Source organism: Chrysemys picta, chromosome 1 (genome assembly GCF_011386835.1).
Source record: "Chrysemys picta bellii isolate R12L10 chromosome 1, ASM1138683v2, whole genome shotgun sequence".
NCBI lineage: Eukaryota > Metazoa > Chordata > Testudines > Emydidae > Chrysemys > Chrysemys picta.
The window spans coordinates 354,138,205-354,156,982 of record NC_088791.1 but is presented as its reverse complement, the minus strand read 5'-3'; the positions used below and the strand labels follow the sequence as shown (position 1 = coordinate 354,156,982).

The window sequence follows — 18,778 nt, the reverse complement described above, 5'->3', positions numbered from 1 at the left end:
ACACCTGTCGTTTCAAGGGTAAAGTGAAGCTCCCTCTCCCTCTCTGCTGGAACCCTGTTATTGTTTTGGCCTTCACAACATCTTCTGGCAAATAGTTCCACAGATTGACTGTGAAGAAATACTTCCTTTTGTTTCTTCTAAATCTGCTGCCTGTTAAATTAATTGGGTGACCCCTAGTTCTTCTGTTATGTGAAGTAGTTAATAACATTTCCATATTAAATTTCTCCACACCATTCATGATTCTAGACACCTCACACATCCCCCCTCTTTTCCAAGCTGAAAAGTCCCGGTCATTTTAATCTTTCCTCAAATAGAATGTGTGCCATGCCAATAATCATTTCTGTTTCCCTTCTCTGTACCTATTCCAAATCCAAAGTATATTTTTGTGATGGTGCAACCACATCTGCATGCAGTATTCAATATGTGGGCATACCATGGATTTATATAGCACCATTGTGATATTTTCTGTCTCACTATCTATTCCGTACCTAATAATTCCCAACATTCTGTTCACTTTTTTGACTGCCGCTGCACATTGAATGGACGTTTTCAGAAATCTATCCACAGAGTCTCCTGAGGCCCATCTCCCTGCTCCTCCTCTTCCACCAAGGCAGAAGGATAAACCCCGGCATTAACTGGGAAGGCGGGATGCTGGGCAGAGGCCGGGGTGGCTTCGGTAGCTCACAGGGAGGGAGATAAACAGCACAGCTACCATTCATTTGATATTTACACATGTACATGGCACCTTATCTGGAACTACAGGGCACCCATTGCCCAGGGGCTGAAGCTGAACAGTGAAGCTGAGTCTTACGTATGCTCTGCATGATGCTTTTTGTCACTACATCTAGAAGCTCTGTACCTAGGCTGCTAGGCAGCATTATCGCTATGTCATGGAGGGACTGAGCCAAGCAGCAGTAAAGTGATTTGCCCAGGGCAACACAATGAGTCAATGGCAGAGGTGAGAATGGGGACTGGAAGTCTTGACCCCATCAGCACCGTTGCTATATCCATGAACTGGCATTGCTCCTCTCACTTGCATTAGATGCAGTAAGGTTAATTTTGTGTTGTGATCAGTGGAGTTGCCATCCTCCATAAACAGGAGGAATTTATTAAAGAAACAGTTACAAAGTACAGGCACACAGCTCAGTCCTCAGCTTTGTCTTTCTTTTTTGCCAGGGACCAAACACTGCCTAGAACTGTACACAGTGATAGAGGCCCAAGAATGTGCTTCCAGGAACCAAATCAGTGCAAGGTGTGACTTGTAATCCCTGATCAGGGCCTTTTAGTAGCAGCATATTACACATAATAAAAAATAATCTCCATTTAATGCCTGGAGAGCTGTGCCCAAAGTCACCCTATGAATCCATGGCAGAGCTGGCACTCTTCACTCCCACCTTACTGGTCTCTGCTGATACTTTCTCTCTAGTTAAATGGCTTGGGCCAAATCCTCAGCTGGTGTAAATGGGTGCAGCCCCACTGAGATCAGGAGAAGTGTTTTTGTTCAGTGATGTGTGGTTGCTGGTGAGTATTTGCTTTAGGTTGGGGGGTTGTCTGTAAGCGAGGACAGGTCTGTCTCCCAAGATCTGTGAGAGTAAAGGATCATCTTTCAGGATAGGTTGTAGATCTCTGATGATGCGCTGGAGAGGTTTTAGTTGGGGGCTGAAAGTGACAGCTAGTGGTGTTCTGTTATTTTCTTTGTTGGGCCTGTCTTGTAGGAGGTGACTTCTGGGTACTCGTCTGGCTCTGACAATCTGTTTTTTCACTTCAGCAGGTGGGTATTGTAGTTTTAAGAATGCTTGATAGGGATCTTGTAGGTTCTTGTCTCTATCTCAGGGATTGGAGCAAATGCAGTTATATCTTAGAGTTTGGCTGTAGACAATGGATAGTGTGGTGTGTCCTGGATGTAAGCTGGAGGCATGTAGGTAAGTGTAGTGGTCAGTAGGTTTCCGGTATAGGGTGGTATTTATGTGACCATCGCTTATTAACACAGTAGTGTCCAGGAAATGGACCACTTGTGTGGATTGATCTAGGCTGAGGTTGATGGTGGGATGGAAATTATTGAAATCATGGTGGAATTCCTCAAGGGCTTCTTTTCCATGGGTCCAGATGATGAAGATGTCATCAATGTAGTGCAAGTATAGTAGGGGCGTTAGGGGACGAGGGCTAAGGAAGCGTTGTTCTAAGTCAGCCATAAAAATGTTGGCATACTGTGGAGCCATGCAGGTACCCATAGCAGTGCCGCTGACTTGAAGGTATATATTGTCCCCAAACGTGAAATAGTTGTGGGTGAGGACAAAGTCACAAAGTTCAGCCACCAGGTTAGCTGTGACATTATCGGGGATACTGTTCCTGATAGCTTGTAGTCCATCTTTGTGTGGAATATTGGTGTAGAGGGCTTCTACATCCATAGTGGCCAGGATGGTGTTTTCTGGAAGATCACCGATGGATTGTAGTTTCCTCACTAAGTCAGTGGTGTTTCGAAGATAGCTGCGAGTGCTGGTAGCATTGGGTCTGAGTGTCCCTTCATGCAAAAAACTTCTTTCTGACCACTCTCAAGGTTTCCCTTCGCTCCAAGGGTATTTGAGAGTCATCTGGGCCTGGGGACCTTTGGTATGATTGTAGTGTAATGAACTGTAATTGGTTGGGGTTCTTGGGGCAGTGGGCCTTTATATGCCCCAGCTCATTACATTTAAAGCTTTGCCCTGCTAAGGTATCTCTGGGGTGAGGTGGGTTGCTGGAGACTGGTGTAGTGGAATGAGAAGGGGTTTGGGTTTTACCTTGGGATGTAGGTGGGGTCTTAGGCTGCCCCAGGTGGTAGGGTGTGGTTTGAGGGTGTCCCTTCTGATCTTTGCTCAAACTGCGACCAGGGTTGTTCCTTTCTGCTCCCTCCACCCGTTTTGTGTCGATTTTCCCTGCCTCTCTGGTGGTCTGGGACTGTTTGTATTGATCAGTGTAAGAAGTAAGACTTTTGGCTGAGTCTATTTTCTTATCCTATAACCACTGTTTTATATTATCCTTGGTCATATTCAGGAATTGTTCCTGAGTCATCAAATCCACCATTCCTTGAAAGGTAGTTACACCCCTGCCGTTGACCCATTTCTCTAACAGATCCTTTATCTGGTGTACTTAAGCCACAGTACTTAGTCCTGACCCTCTCTAAATTTGACTCTGTAAGTGTCAGGTGTAACTTAAAATTGTTTCAAAACCAAATCCTTACATTTACCATAGTGAGAAGCCTCCCCCAAAAGCATCTTGTTGAATACATCCAGAGCTCTTCCAGTCAATTTTGCTACCTATGTGGTCATCTTGTGCTTGTTAGAAATTGCATGGAGTGTGCACAGTCTCTCAAAGGTGAGGAAATATTCAGCAATATCACTGGATTCATTATATTGTGGACATAGTAGCTCCCATCCGTGGATTTTTGAGGGAGGATTGTTAGGATTATTTGGTGTATTTGACTGAATCCTTTCTAACTCCAGTGCATGCTGCTACGCCTGCCCCTGGATCTCCATAGCCCTCTGGTGGTCAGCCCCTTCCTCGGCCCTTTCTGCTTCAACCCTTGCCTTTTCAATTTCCAAAGCTCTTTCATGGGCAGCTGCCTCTGCTTCCATTTTGGTTTTTTCTGTTTCCAAATTTCTTTTGTGTGCAGCCTCATCTCTGACCATTTGTCTGTCATGTTCTTTTCTGTTTTCCTCAGCCTGCAATCTGGCTAATTCTAGTTCCTTTTGCACAGTGTGTTTCTCCCTGTCTGTCATCTTCCCCCCACATACACTCAGAGTAAGAAAGAAACAAGAAAAACTGTTTTTTTTTTTTACTTTTTGTGTGTGTGTGCAAAATGTTAATTACTCTCCAGGTGTTCACAGCTGGAAACTTTCCTCTAACAAAAGCCCTTGTTAGAAAACTTAACACCTCTGCCTTCAGGAAGAGAGAGATAAGATCTGTACCTCTCTTCACTGCTTCCCAAGCAGCCCAAAAAGAGAGAAAAAAAATCTTACTGGCTTTTGGTTCAAAATAAATCCCACTTCTCTGCCTACCATGTCAAGGTGTCACCCCCACTCTGAAATTTAGGGTACAGATGTGGGGACCTGCATGAGATACCCCTAAGTTTATTTAGCAGCTTAGATCTAGTAGCTGCCACCACCAAATAGTTTAAACAAACGTTTATGGGAGAGTCATTTGGAAACTCTGTCTTCCCCCCAAATATTTCCCCAGTCTTTATCCCCCTTTTCCTGGCACGATTGAGACTGATTCACCTCCCACCAATTCCTGGTGAGCCCAGATCCAAAAAACCCTTGGATCTTAAACAAGGAAAAATCAATCAGGTTTTTAAAAGAAGACTTTTAATGAAAGAAAAAGGGTGAAAGGAATACTTCTGTGAGATGAGCATGCAAGCTACTCTCACAGACAACAGATTCAAAACACAGAGGATATTCCTCTAGGCACAGTCTTAGTTACACAAAGAAACCCAATTTGATTCTTCCTCTATGCAAAAAGAAAGTCACAAAAGAAAATAAACATAATCTAATACATTCCTTCTCTAAACACTTACTACTTTTAAGAAATGTTAGATGGCTGACTCCTGGATCCTTCACTCCAGCACAAACTTTTCTGAACAAACCAAAGACTGATTTCCCTCCTCCCTCCTTGAAAACATCTTGTCCCCCCATTGGTTCCTCTGGTTAGGTGTCAGCTAGGCTATGTGAACTTCTTAATCCTTTACAGGTAAAAGAGGAATTAACCCTTAACTGTGTGTTTATGACAGGGCTTCCCATCTAGTGTATACTTTTCTATTTCCTCAGGAACTCTGTCTAAGAACTGCTCCATTTGCATTAGGAAAGACAGATCTTCCAGAGATTTAATGCTTGCTCCTGATATCCAGGCATCCCAATTTCTTACAATGTGGTAGGTGTGTTGGGAAAATGCCACGTCTGGTTTCCACTTCAGGGCTCTGAACCGCCGATGGGCATGCTTGGGTGTTAGCCCCATTCTAATTGTGGCCTTATTTTTAAAAATTTCGTAGCTTGTTCATGTGTTCCTTAGGCATTTCAGCTGCCACCTCTGCTAAGGGTCCACTGAGCTGAGGTCTCAGCTCCACCATATACTGGTCTGTAGAGATGCTGTACCCAAGGCAGACCCTTTCAAATTTTTCTAAGGCGGCATCTGTATCATCGCCTCCCTTGTAGGTGGGGAACTTTCTGGGATGGGAAGCGGTACCTGGAGAAGGATTGCTAGGGTTGTCTGGTATATTGTGCTTAGCCCTTTCCCTCTGTAACTCCAGTTCATGCTTCTAGGCCTCCATAGCCCTCTTGTGACCAGTTTCCTCTGCCTCCACAGCTCTCTTGTGGGCAGTTTCTTCCCTGGCTTTTTCTGCCTCCATCCTGGCTTTTTCTGACTCCATAGCTTTTCTGCTTATCCTAGCTTAACTCAAGAACTAGAAAGAAAAAAAACACTTGTGAATTCCCTTGCAGGAAGTTAACTACCCTGCCCTCAGGCAGAGAAAAAAAAAACCCTCCAGCTTCTCACAGCTTAAAAAAAAACCTCTCTGCTTTCTAAGCAGCCAAAAGGGAAAAAAAACAATTGTCCTTTTCAAATCCTACTGGGCTTTTGGTTCAAAATGATCCCACCGCGCTGCCACCATATCAAGGTTCCTTCCGCACTCTGAACTCTGGGGCACAGATGTGGGGACCCACATGAAAGACCCCCTACGCTTATTTTTACCAGCTTAGGTTTAAAACGTTCCCAAGGCACAAATTCCACCTTTAACAGTATGCTGCTACCACCAAGTGATTTAAATAAACATTCAGGGAAGACCACTTGGAGCCCTACCTTCCCCAAATATCCCCCCAAGCCTCTACCCCCGTTTCCAAGGGAAGCTTGAGAATAATATCCTCACCAATTAGTACAGGTGAACACAGACCCAAACCCTTGGATCCTAAGAACAATGAAAAATCAATTGGGTTCTTCAAAGAGGAATTTTAATAAAGAAAAGGTAAATGAATCACCTCTGTAAAATCAGGATGGTAAGTACTTTACAGAATAACAAAAGACTCAAAAACACAGCGGATTTCCCCTCTAGGCACAACTTTAAAGTTACAAAAAGAGGGATAAACCTCCCTCTTAGCACAGGGAAAATTGACAAGCAAAAACAAAAGATAATCTAACACATTTCTTTCTATTACTTACTCTTCTGCAATAGTAGATGCTTAGTTCAGATATGGCTTAGGGAGATATATTTTCCCTGCCCTGTTTCCTTGTTGACTCCAGGAGACACAGAGAAAAAACCTTCCCCCACAGATTTGAAAGTATCTTCTCCCTTTATTAGTCCTTTTGGTCAGGTGCCACCCAGGTTATCTGAGCTTCTTAACCCTTTACAGGTAAAAGAGGAATTAACCCTTTACAGGGTAAAGAGGGATTTTATGCTACCCTTAGCTGTATGTTTATGACAAACACTTTTGTCAATAATACTTTTTTCAGTCAGGGATGTGAAAAAAACAACAAAACCGCCAGTGTGCTGAGTGCTGCGTGAGCAGGAAATGCTTGGTTGGGGTGGTTTGGTGATGTCGGCAGGAGAGCAATCTCCTATAGGCCTATAGTGGCCATATGGGAGAGCTTACAGCAGTGTATCTTCAGTGGTACAGCTGTGCTACTGTAAGATCTCTGGTGTAGACATAGCCTCAGTCAGTCAAAGGAGAAGTTTATTATACACTTCTGCAGAAATTTGAAGAGCCTTGAGTAAAACAAAAGAGCAAAATATTCAAAGTGTAAAAATTTTACCTTAGAAAACAAAAGTAAAGTAAGTCCTTTCAAGAATTCCTAACAGATGTAAGAAGGTCAATGGTCCCGCTCTTTTGTGGAACTTTCCTGGCTTATGCACCACCCAGGTGGAATTGGCTATCAAAAGGATATGTGTCCTTGCTCCCACTCCCTTCACCCAGAGGCCTGCTTCACCTTGAGGAATCTAACTATTTTTGAACTCTGTTATATTATTGGCTTTCAAAACATCATCTGGCAAGGAGTTCCACAGGTTGACTGTGTGCTGTGTGAAGAAATACTGCATTGTATTTGTTTTAAACATGCTGATAACAAGAAAAAAGATCAGAACATGCAAAGCACCTTATTTGTATTTCTATTCTCTTTAGTTTCAGTAAAGAATAGTGACAACTGTACAAAATACAGAGATTTACCAGCATTATGTTATATAAAAAAACAATAACAATTAAGAAAAGAACATTTAATATATTTAACATCCCATATCCACTTCTTTATACTAAACATGATAATTTTCATTAAAACACAACTTAGAATCAATAACAGATTCATCTCAAGTTTAAGAGTACACCACTACTAGTTCTCTGGGACCTTCTTAAGAGTGGTGGTTCATTACCCATATTTTCTGTTCTCCTGTCCCTGGGTAACACCAGGCCAATTTTAGGGGTCTGGCTATTTTTGTCAGGTTTGAGTTTGTCCCATTGGTTTCAGTCTCCTCAGGATATGTTGCTCTATGCTTCCATGAGCCCTGATGAGATCAAAAATCCAATGTTTTCGTTGGCCTCACCTTGGGACAGGTAGTTTGTGTTTGTGCTAGGTAAGTGAATTGTGCTTGTCTTTGTGATCAGCTGTATCATTGCTCTGCCTAGTGTTAACAATGTAAAATGTTGCATTTTGGGTTCACAAACGCAACCTGAGTATCACAGTCCTCCTCATTTTTGCTGGCCGAACGTCAGTGGCCTCAGAAAAGCAAAGAGGACCTTCTGCATGAATTTATGCAGAAGTACCTTGTTAAAAATCAAAAAAACCACGAGTGACCGGGACAGTGAAAGGAGGGTACATGTCAGGAGAGCGCAGATTGATGTCAAGAAACCATGGAGTGGCTCCTAAACATTAGTGAGGGGTAACCAGACTCGATTCAGGCACTTCTAACACCGTATATAGAGCAGGAAAAAGGGTCAGCTTGCAGCTTCCTAACCAGGCCTGTGTTCCGAAAGATTTGTGCGTTGTGCATCATTCTGGACCAGCCTGCGTTAATGTCCATGAAACGCCCATGTTGATCCACCAGCACCTGGCGAAACATTGAGAAATACTCCTTCCTATTAATGTACTGAGAGGCTAGGTGGTCTGGTGCCAGAACTGAAATATTCGTCACATCTATTGCCTCTCCACAGTTAGGGAACCCATCTGTGCAAAGCCGTTCACAATGTCACACACGTTGCCCAGCATCACATTTTTTTTCTAAGCAGGATGTGATTAATAGCCCTGCAAACCTGCATCATCATGAGTCCAACAAATGACCTCCGTACTCCGAATTGGTTAGCTACCGATGGTAGCTCTCTGGAGTAGCCAGCTTCCACAGTGTGCTCACCATGCGCTTCTCCATCATCAGGGCAGCTCTCATTCTCATGTCCTTGCACCACAGTATGGGAGCCACCTCATCACAGTCCCATGTAAGTGCTTTTTTCATACAAAAGTTCTGCAGCCACTGATCATCATCCCAGACTTGCATGGTGATATAATCTTCATTAATGATCTGGAGGATGGCATGGATTGCACCCTCTGCAAGTTTGCAGATGGCACTAAACTAGGAGGACTTATAGATACGCTGGAGTGTATCTATAGCATACAGAGGGACCTAGACAAATTAGAGGATTGGGCTTAGGACGGAAGAATCCCATGCACTGCTACAGACTAGGGACCGAATGGCTAGTCAGCAGTTCTGCAGAAAAGGACCTAGGGGTTACAGTGGACAAGAAGCTGGATATAAGTCAACAGTGTGCATTTGTTGTCAAGAAGTCTAATGTCATTTTGGGCTGTATAAGTAGGAGCTTGCCAGCAGATTGAGGGATGTGATCATTCCACTCTCAACGGCATTGGTCAGGCCTCATCTGGAGTACTGTGTCCAGTTTTGGGCCCCACACTGCAAGAAGGATGTGGAAAATTTGGAAAGAGTCCAGTGGAGGGCAACAAAAATTATTAGGGGTCTGGAGCACATGATTTATGAGGAGAGGCTGAGGGAACTGGGATTATTGAGTCTGCAGAAGAGACAAATGAAGGGGGATTTGATAGCTGATTTCAACTACCAGAAAGGGGGTTCCAAAGAGGATGGATCTAGACTGTTCTCAGTGGTAGCAGATGACAGAACAAGGAGTAATGGTCTCAAGTTGCACTGGGGGAGGTTTAGGTTGGATATTAGTAAAAACGTTTTCACTAGGAGGGTGATAAAGCACTGGAATGAGTTATCTAGGGAGGTGGTGGAAAACCTCCTTCCTTAGAGGTTTTTGAGATCAGGCTTCACAAAGCCCTGGATGAGATGATTCAATTGTGGATTGGTCCTGCTTTTAGCAGGGGGTTGGACTAGATGACATCCTGAGGTCCCTTCCACCCTGATAATCTATGATTCTATGATCCCACCACTCAGTGCTTGTCTCCTGAGCCCAAAAATGGCATTTCACTGTGGTCAGCATGTCAGTGATTGCCACAAGCAATCTTGTGTTGTCTCTACTACATGTGTCAACATCTTCGTCAGACTCCTCATCCTCACTTTGCCGTTCAAGCAGTAGCTGGACTGCCATTCGTGATCTGTTAGTGAGACCCATCGGCATATTCATCAACAGTTCAGGATCTGGTCCCGAAGACTGAAAAGGTGGACAAAGCGTGCAGTAGAAAAACAGTTGAAAGATGGCGCCAAATGCGGATGGAAGGGAAAGGACTGCTGGGGAATGAACCGATGCACAATGGGCCATTGGGACAGGACCCAGGTTGCCCCACGACCCTTCCCACAAATCTCGGTGGCTGAAGGGGAAGGAGATTCTCTGTGGGATACCTACCCAGAGTGCACCACTTTGAATGCCACTGCAAGGCTGCAAGTGCCGCAAGTCTGGCCATGCCATTGCACTGGCAGCTGACAGTGTGAACACACAGCAGCCCTGTCCCTGCAGCGCTCTCTGAGGGGGATTAACTCCCCGATCGGTACATCTGCAAGTGTGGACATAGCCTAAGTTTGTTCCGTTTTGAAAACACTTCTATGAAGGGTGCTCCACAGTATGATGATAGAGAGATGTATTGATCACTGATCCCATAGCAACAGCCCCATATGGCCTTAGAAAGTGCTCATGTCTCCCCTCAGTCATCTTTCTCCAGATCTGTCTGCTCCTATCTATCCATCCATCCTGGGCATTTAGAGGGTACCAGAGCCTATGGAGAGCCAGGCATTATCCCTTATTTTCTTTCTAGTCAACTGTATTTTATAAATATACACAAATACACAAAACAGCCAATTCCCCTCTGACTCAGCACAGAGCCCAGGAGTTCTCCTCTCCCTTTGGGAAGGTTCCTTAATTACTGTTTACTCCTAAAGCTGGATAATTAGCACAGAAGTGGAGACATGCTTGTCTATAACCAGTTTACATTCAGATGCTCTCTTCTCTTCTACAGGCTGAGTGGACCCAACTGGGAATACACAGAGCTATATTATAAACTGTGCTCACCCCATGTCAGCTCTCGGCGTGGGATGCTTCTGCAGATGCAGGGTTTAGAGAGGTGCGGAACACGGCTACCTGAGGGGGATTCCTAGGGAGGACACTTCCGTCTGAGAATTCGCAGGTACCCATCTCTTTCTGACGAGCTCACCTGCTCGACAAACCAAGTGTAACGTGGGTGCGGAGGGATAGAGAGTAAGTCTGTGGTCCTTTCTGCTCTGCACAAACATGACACATCCCAGGGCTCTTGCCATAATTGATGAGTTTGCCAAAGAATCACTGGTCAAAATGTCACTCTTTTGTGTGCACCCTGCTCATCCAGCCTGATGGACTACTGCCCCAAGGTGGTGCATTTCAGTGGCACAGTGAATCCTACAGGATGAAAGGTGTTACTAGATGTGCAATACAAGGCCAAATTCTTAGACCACGGCCTGTACTTCACTCAGGCCCCAGTGAGGTAAAACTCCCGCTTTGAGCAACAACTGAGTAGAGACATCAGGAGCCAGCTGTGTTCTTATAGAATATCAGGGTTGGAAGGGACCTCAGGAGGTATCTAGTCAAGGGCAGCTCTATGTATTTTGCTGCCCCAAGCACGGCAGTCAGGTGGCTTTCGGCGGCGCGCCTGCTGGAGGTCTGTTGGTAATGCAGATTCGGCAGCATTCCTGCGGGAGGTCCCTCAGTCCCGAGGCTTCGGCGTACCTGCCACAGTACCGGCAGATCTCCTGCAGGCTTGCCACCGAAGGGTCCCTGACTACTGCCCCCACAGCGACCAGCAGGCCACCCCCCGCGGCTTGCCACTCCAGGTACGCGCTTGGTGCACTAGTGCCTGGAGCTGCCCCTGCATCTAGTCCAACCCCCTGTTCAGAGCAGGACCAATCCCCAGACAGATTTTTCCCCCAAACCACTGAGCTGTCCCTCTCCGCAGACACAGACACTGTCACCCTCTCCTCTTGCATTTCAGGAATAAGTCTGTTAATGGGGCAGGGGAAAGGGCTGTTACCTGACTTTTATCTGCTGGAAAGATTAGAGGTGCTAGAACTCCTCACTAGAACAATTTTTCAACATGGGTAACACATACTTTCTCCTAGCTTCATTCGAAAAGTCAGCTGAACTGTTATGCCTGAAACTTTCCAAAACAATTTAGCTCGGTCCTTTTTTGTTTGTAGATAATTCAAGATCTCCTGGTTAAGTCGTTGTCGTCTCTTTCCAAACTTTCTATCATTCCTACACAGTGGGATAGATTGCTGCTGTGCCCTTAATAATGTCTCTGAAAAACTGCCAGCTGTCTTCTATTGTTTTTCCCCTTAGCCTTGCTTCCCATGAGATCTTACCTACCAGCTTCCTGAGTTTCTTAATATCTGCCTTCTTGAAATCTATTGTCTTTATTTTGCTTTTTTCCCTCTTACAATTCCTTAGAAACATGAACTCTATCATTTCATGATCACTTTCCCCAAACTGCCTTCCACTTTCAAATTCTCAACCAGTTCCTCCTCCATTCTCAAAATCAAGTCTACAAAAGCCTAGTAGCTTTCTCCTGCTTCTGGAACAAAAAAATTGTCTCCAATACATTCCAAGAATTTGTTGGATGATCTGTGCCCTGGTGTAGACAACATGAGATTAATTCTTCCATCGACCTAGCTACCACCTCTCAGGGATTACCTATGCTGAGGGGAGAACCCCTTCCATCTGTGTAGGTAGTGTCTATATAGAAGTGCTCTGGCAGTAACGCTGTAGCATTTTAAATGTAAACAACCCATCAAGCAGATCTTCCAGAAAATTCTGGATCTCCCAACATGGGGAATTGGAGAATCCAACACTTCCCTTCTCAGTGTCCCCCAATGCTTAATCACCCTCAGAGCTAAATATTTGGCCCTAATTTCTAGCTAAAATTTGCCTGGCTTCAACTTCCAGGCTTTTGGTCTTGCTTTTCTCTGGTAGATTACAGAGCCCATTATTACCCATGGTTCTCTCCCCATGAAAGTCTCCGCTTGATCATCTTTTTGAGAAGTTAAAGAGATATACACCTTCAAGTCTAAAGATCCGGCTTTTTCTCTATCCTCCCTCTCCAAGTGGCTCTTTTGTGGCCCTTTTCTGCCCACTCTTTCAACATCTTTTTTTCAAATGTGAACCCCAGAACTGGATGTTTGTTTCACCAATTCCATGTGCAGAGATAAAATCCTTCCCCTGCTCCAACTCACCACTCCCCTGTTTATCCATCTGAGGACCACATCATCACTTTATGCTACAGCGTCGCACTGAGCTGCTTGTCCACACTGGCCCCTAAATCCTTTTCAGTGTCCTTGCATTCCATACTACAGTGCTGTAGTCTGTGGGTCCTGCCTGCATTCCCTGTTCCGAGAGGATAATTTTGCATTTCACTGTATTAAAACAGTTTGTTTGCATGGGCCCCTCTTACCAATGCTCCATATCAGTCGATATGCCTGCCCTGGGCTCCTCATTGTATCCACTCTGCCAATCTTTGGGTCATTGGCACATTTTCTCTGCAGTGATTTTCTATTTCCTTCCAGATCATTGATTAAAATATTGAATAGCATCAGGCCTAGAACTTATCCCAATAGAACACCACGACAAACAGCCCCACTTACTGACGAAGGCCTATTGACTACAGGTGTCTGAGATCCATCGGTTAGCCAGTTTCCAGTCCATTTTACATGCTCCCTACTGATATTTTAGGGTGTTAATTTTTTAACTCAATATTTTCCCCTACTGAATCACATGCCTCTGAGAAATCAAGGTGTGCTGTATCTGCGTGGTTCCCTTGATCAACCAATGTATACCCTTTATCAACCAATGTGCACTCTCATAAAAGGACGAAATCAGGTTTATTTGACAGGAATTGTTTTGCATAAATCTTGCTGGTGACAGGCATAACTTACCTTCTAGACTTTTTTTGAACTAATCCCATACCAGCTTTCCCATTGTTTCTTAACCTTGTCAATTATTTTATTAAAAAACCCTTTCCCTTTATTTTTTAAAACTTTACATTTAACAGGAATTGATATAAAACTTTTCTAGGATTTCTTTTATTGCTAACATACTTAATACCCTCCTTTTTTTGATCCGTAGCCCTGACAAACGTGGAAATTTCCCTGATGTCTTAATGTCCCTTATCAACTTTCATAAATTCCAATTTCTATTTTTAGCTATCTATTTTCCATTTTTCCTATTTTTTGCATGTTGCTTCCCTGCCCTAATTTCTGCCTTCATATTGCCATTGAAAAGCGTTTTTATCCAATGTTGTTCACCTTGTTAACTATGGAATCATGATTTTCCACTATCTAATAAACTGGTTTCAAAGAATTACCAATTTTCATTCATATTTTTCTTTCTAAATTTTCCCTCCTAATCAGTTTTGCTGACAGTTTTACTCAGCTTTGCGGAATTAGTCCTCTTGGAGCATTAAGTGTCTATAGATAGTACTGGTTGGGAACTGACCATTTGAATGCAATTCAGTTTCATTTTTTATTTTCCTCTCCTATATCATATGCTCTCTTCTTTCTCTCTTGTGTAAACTAAAGAGTTGCAGACTTTTCTATATGTCTGCATATGCCAGTCTCCCCCATTCTCAGAGCCTGTCTTGGAAATCCCTTGTATATGTTGTCATAACTATAAAGGGAAGGGTAACAGCTGTCCTGTGTACAGTACTATAAAATCCCTCCTGGCCAGAGACTCCAAAATCCTTTTCCCTGTAAAGGGTTAAGAAGCTCAGGTAACCTGGCTGGCATCTGACCTAAAGGACCAATAAGGGGACAAGATACTTTCAAATCTTGGGGGGGGGAGGCTGTTGTTTGTGTTCTTTGTTTGGGTGGGTGTTCCTTCTCGGGACTGAGAGGGACCAGACATCAATCCAGGTTCTCCACATCTTTCTAAACAAGTCTCTCCTATTTCAAACTTGTAAGTAAACAGCCAGGCAAGGCGTGTTAGTTTTCCTTTGTTTTCTCAACTTGTAAATGTACCTTTTACTAGAGTGTTTATCTTTGTTTGCTGTACTTTGAACCTGAGACTAGAGGGGAGTCCTCTGAGCTCTTTAAGTTTGATTACCCTGTAAGGTTAATTTCCATACTGATTTTACAAAGATGATTTTTACCTTTTTCTTTAATTAAAAGCCTTCTTTTTAAGAACCTGATTGATTTTTCCTTGTTTTAAGATCCAAGGGGTTTGGATCTTGATTCACCAGGAGTTGGTGGGAGGAAGGAGGGGGGATGGTTAATTTCTCCTTGATTTAAGATCCAAGGGGTTTGGATCTGTACTCACCAGGGAATTGGTGAAAGGTTTCTCAGGGCTTCCCAGGGAGGGAAAAATTGGGAAATGGTGGCAGCGGAACCAGAGCTAAGCTGGTAGTTAAGCTTAGAAGTTTTCATGCAGGCCCCTACATTTGTACCCTAAAGTTCAAAGTGGGGATCCAGCCTTGACATATGTGATATATCCTTAATAGAGTCTGGGTAACCAAAACCGAACACATATCCCTGAACATGTTATTCTCCATCCCATATCTTAGTGATCTGAACATTTCTTTTGTTTTGTCCACTTTTGCAAATGAGCAGGTGTTTCTCTGCAGCATCTATCAATGGCGCACAGGTCTTTTCCATGAGGTTTGTTCTAATTGGGATGTTTCTCCCAGCACGTCTTCCTAAAAGTTTGTTTTTTTCCACTCTCAGGCTAGGTCTACACTACCCGCCTGAATCGGCGGGTAGAAATCGACCTCTCGGGGATCGATTTATCGCGTCCAGTCGGGACGCGACAATCGATCCCCGAATCGGCGCTCTTACTCCACCAGCGGAGGTGGTAGTAAGCGCCGCCGACGGAAAGCCGCAGAAGTCGATTTTACCGCCGTCCTCACAACGGGGTAAGTCGTCTGCGATACGTCGAATTCAGCTACGCTATTCACGTAGCTGAATTTGCGTATCTTAAATCGACTCCCCCCTGTAGTGTAGATGTACCCTCAGATTTCAAGCAACTGGATAAATGGGAAAACTACAGAATTGACTTCCTATCCTGGCTCCCATTGCATTAAGGAAAAACAATGGATAACCAGTATCCACACTTGTGTCTCCTGCTCGTGCTTCTTACGGTTCCCCCACCAGAAAGTGTACGAATTATTAATCCAGGGAGCACCACAAAATATGGAATTGGATTTAGTAGGATCATTGTTCATAGTTATCGTCTCTGATTTATGAAAATGTCATTTTTCAGTGTGTGAAGAGTGATCAATCTGCTTCTCCCTTGAGAACAGTCTCCACTAGTGCATGCAGTGTCTCATATTAACGTTTTCTCTCCATTCAGGCATTTCTACTGTGACCATCATCCGAGACCCTGGGAACACAGAAAGTCAGGGGAAAATACAGTAAAAGCAGGAGAAACCCTTATGCATCAGAGTTGGACACTTTTTCCCCTACTCCATGTCAGATTCCAACTCAACCGACTTCAGCAATCCCTCCACCTTCATTCTACTTGGCATTCCTGGCCTAGAGGCAACCCATCTCTGGATCTCCATTCCCTTCTGTGCTATTTACGCATTATCTGTGTTGGGGAACTTCACCATCCTGTTCATCGTGAAGAGGGAGCCGAGCCTCCATGGGCCAATGTTCTATTTCCTTTGCATGCTGGCCGTCACCGACCTGGTCATGTCCACATCCACCCTGCCCAAAATGCTGAGCATCTTCTGGTTAAATTCCAGGGAGATCAGTTTCAGTGCCTGCCTCACACAGATGTACTTCATTCACTGCTTCTCAGAGATGGAGTCTGGAATCCTTGTGGCCATGGCTTTTGATCGCTACATGGCCATCTGCAATCCTCTGAGATATTCCATGACCCTAACAAACTCTGTTGTGGCCAAGATAGGCCTGGCCGTGGTGTTGCGTAATGGCATACTCGCATTACCCTATCCCTTCTTGGCGAGGCAGTGGCCATATTGCAGAACCAACATCATCCCGCACTCCTATTGTGTGCATATAGCTGTGGTGAAGCTGGCCTGTGCTGACATCAGCATCAGTAGTTACTATGGCCTGTTTGATCTTTTCTCTGTGATCGGAATGGATGTGTTTTTTATCGCCGTTTCCTATACTCTGATCCTCCGGGCCATCTTCCGCCTCCCCACAAAGAATGCCCGTCTGAAAACTTTTGGGACCTGCATCTCTCATCTTTGTGCCATCTTAGCTTTGTACATTCCAGATTTCTTCTCGTCTTTCACGCAGCGGTTTGGCCAGAATGTGCCACTGCATTTGCGCGTTCTCATTGCCACTGTATACCTGCTGGTGCCTCCCGTGCTCCACCCCATCATTTATGGGTTGAGGACAAAACAGATCCGGGGCAGGCTGCTCCAGCTCTTTACTCAGAAAGAGACCTAAATGTTTCCTCCTTGTGCTCTGGCTCTCAGATTGAGCTCTGTGCAGAGCTGGCTGGTGCATGGTGCTGGGTCCTCTTCCCTGAATCACTTACTGGACAGACAGAGAGACATTGAACACTTTCCTGTCCTTAATGTGCTGTGTCAATGCGATGAACTGGGGAATCAGTCTTCGTACACTACACTGGGTTGCCACCTTTCTAATTGCTGGTAGCTGGATCCCTGAAATTATAATCTTGCCCCATCTCTTCTGTCAAGCCTCGACCCTGCTGTGTGTCTTCTCCCCAATGCCCAGCCCCTGTCACTTGCTACTGTCTTCCCCTCCACTTGTCAGCCGTGACCCAGTCATCTCTAAAACCAATATGTTCTCACATCTTTTCCTTGGATTTGTCCTACAAGAAGGTGCTTCCCACCCACCCTTCCCCTCAGGACCTCTGAAATTCTTGATTGGGCTCCTGTCCCATGAGTCCCATGTCCCCATGATCACCTCCCTTTCATAACCTCAGCGGGCTGCACACCCTTCACCCGGTTCATTTCTGAATTCCTCCAAGGGAACAACTTTACATGCTTATGCTCCACATGCTTCACTTCCTTAGACGCCCTGATACCAAGTGGGAGGACATGCTACCAGCTTTGGAGGGTGAGGAACCCTGGTAGGCCATTAAGCACTCTGCTCTGGTCCCATTGCCCACCAGGGCTATCGGTTGGTGGCTCCTTCATGGACCATGAGCACGGGCATGTACATGGCACAGTTCCCCCCCATTCCAGATGCCTGCCCATTTTGCAGCATGAGGCAGACCCTGGCACCTGCCTATCTACAATCCACAAGGTTGCAGACCCTATTCCTACTCCTCCAAACTTCAACAGGAGGTTCTGGCTGCACTTTTCCCCACACCTTTTCATATATGCTCACTGCTTTAGCTCAACATACAGGATGTGGCCTGCAGGTCCCTTGTGTTACAGGTGAAATATACTGTAATATACATCTTTAAACTGAAATATATAAATAAAGCAAATAATCGAACCCATAAGAAAATAAGAAACGTATAAGAAAAGATATATAGGCAAGCAACTAGGTTAGACTATAGGCTGCCACAGCTGCAGGCTGCTAGTTGGTAATGGCTAGGGACTAAGAAGTGACAGGAAGAGGGAGGCACGTATGTATGTGGGTGAATTACAATGCAAAGATAGAGGTGGATGCATCAGGAGAGAGAGAGAGAGAGAGATGGGACTAAACCCACTAGAACAGGGACTCCCTGTCTCTGCCGTTCTGGGGAGCACTTTCTGAGGGAGACACAAACTCTCTCCCTGACCCCAAACAGGCACTGTGTGTTCCACAAACATTTCCCTCAGGGAAGCCCGGCTGGATCAGTTCTGGAACGAGAGCACTTGGGGAAACACAGATGGCAGAGGAGCCACATATAGGTGAAGAAAATATCTTGTGGCACCTCCCTGGCCAGACCCACTCCCCTTCCACATCTCTGTAGCAGCTCCAGGTTTGCTGTCACAGACCCGCTCAAGCTTGTGAAACTGGACACTCACCAGCTGAGCATGTTTCGGGCCCACAAACAAGACCCTTGTGATTTTGAGTCACAGCACTGTTCAGGCCGTGCCTCTGGCTCTGGGTCTCCAGGCCCACTCTCGCAATGCCAAGCCCAAGGCGCTGAGGCTAGGTTTGGCTTGGCTCCCCCCCAACTCTCCAATTACTTCAGCAGAACCTTCCCGGGGCTCCCCCTTGGGCACACTCTGTTTCCAGTTTCTCCTTTTTGCGTCATATGATCGCTAAACCAAACAGCCCCAGGCCTTGCAAAAGGGGTTGTTTGACACAGGAAAGAGTTAAGCAACTTGCAGTCTATTGACCCAGATTCACCCTTTAGAGACAGAGTTGAAAAATATGTAAACGGTAATTTAGACCATTCCATCTTAGATAGGTTAGAGCTTT

The 18,778-nt window shown here is 44.9% G+C and overlaps 1 protein-coding gene across 1 annotated transcript; it reads left to right on the top strand.

Moving 5' to 3' along the window:
• The first annotated feature begins 15,892 nt into the window (after positions 1-15,892).
• Positions 15,893-16,840, top strand: LOC101941987 (olfactory receptor 52E4-like). Its single transcript, XM_042846421.2, has one exon. It carries the CDS (start codon positions 15,893-15,895, stop codon positions 16,838-16,840), a length of 948 nt encoding a protein of 315 aa, XP_042702355.2.
• The last annotated feature ends 1,938 nt before the right edge of the window (positions 16,841-18,778 follow it).

Excerpts from the sequence above, each read along its gene's own strand:
- LOC101941987 (XM_042846421.2), top strand. The coding sequence starts at position 15,893 with ATGTCAGATTCCAACTCAACCGACTTCAGCAATCCCTCCACCTTCATT.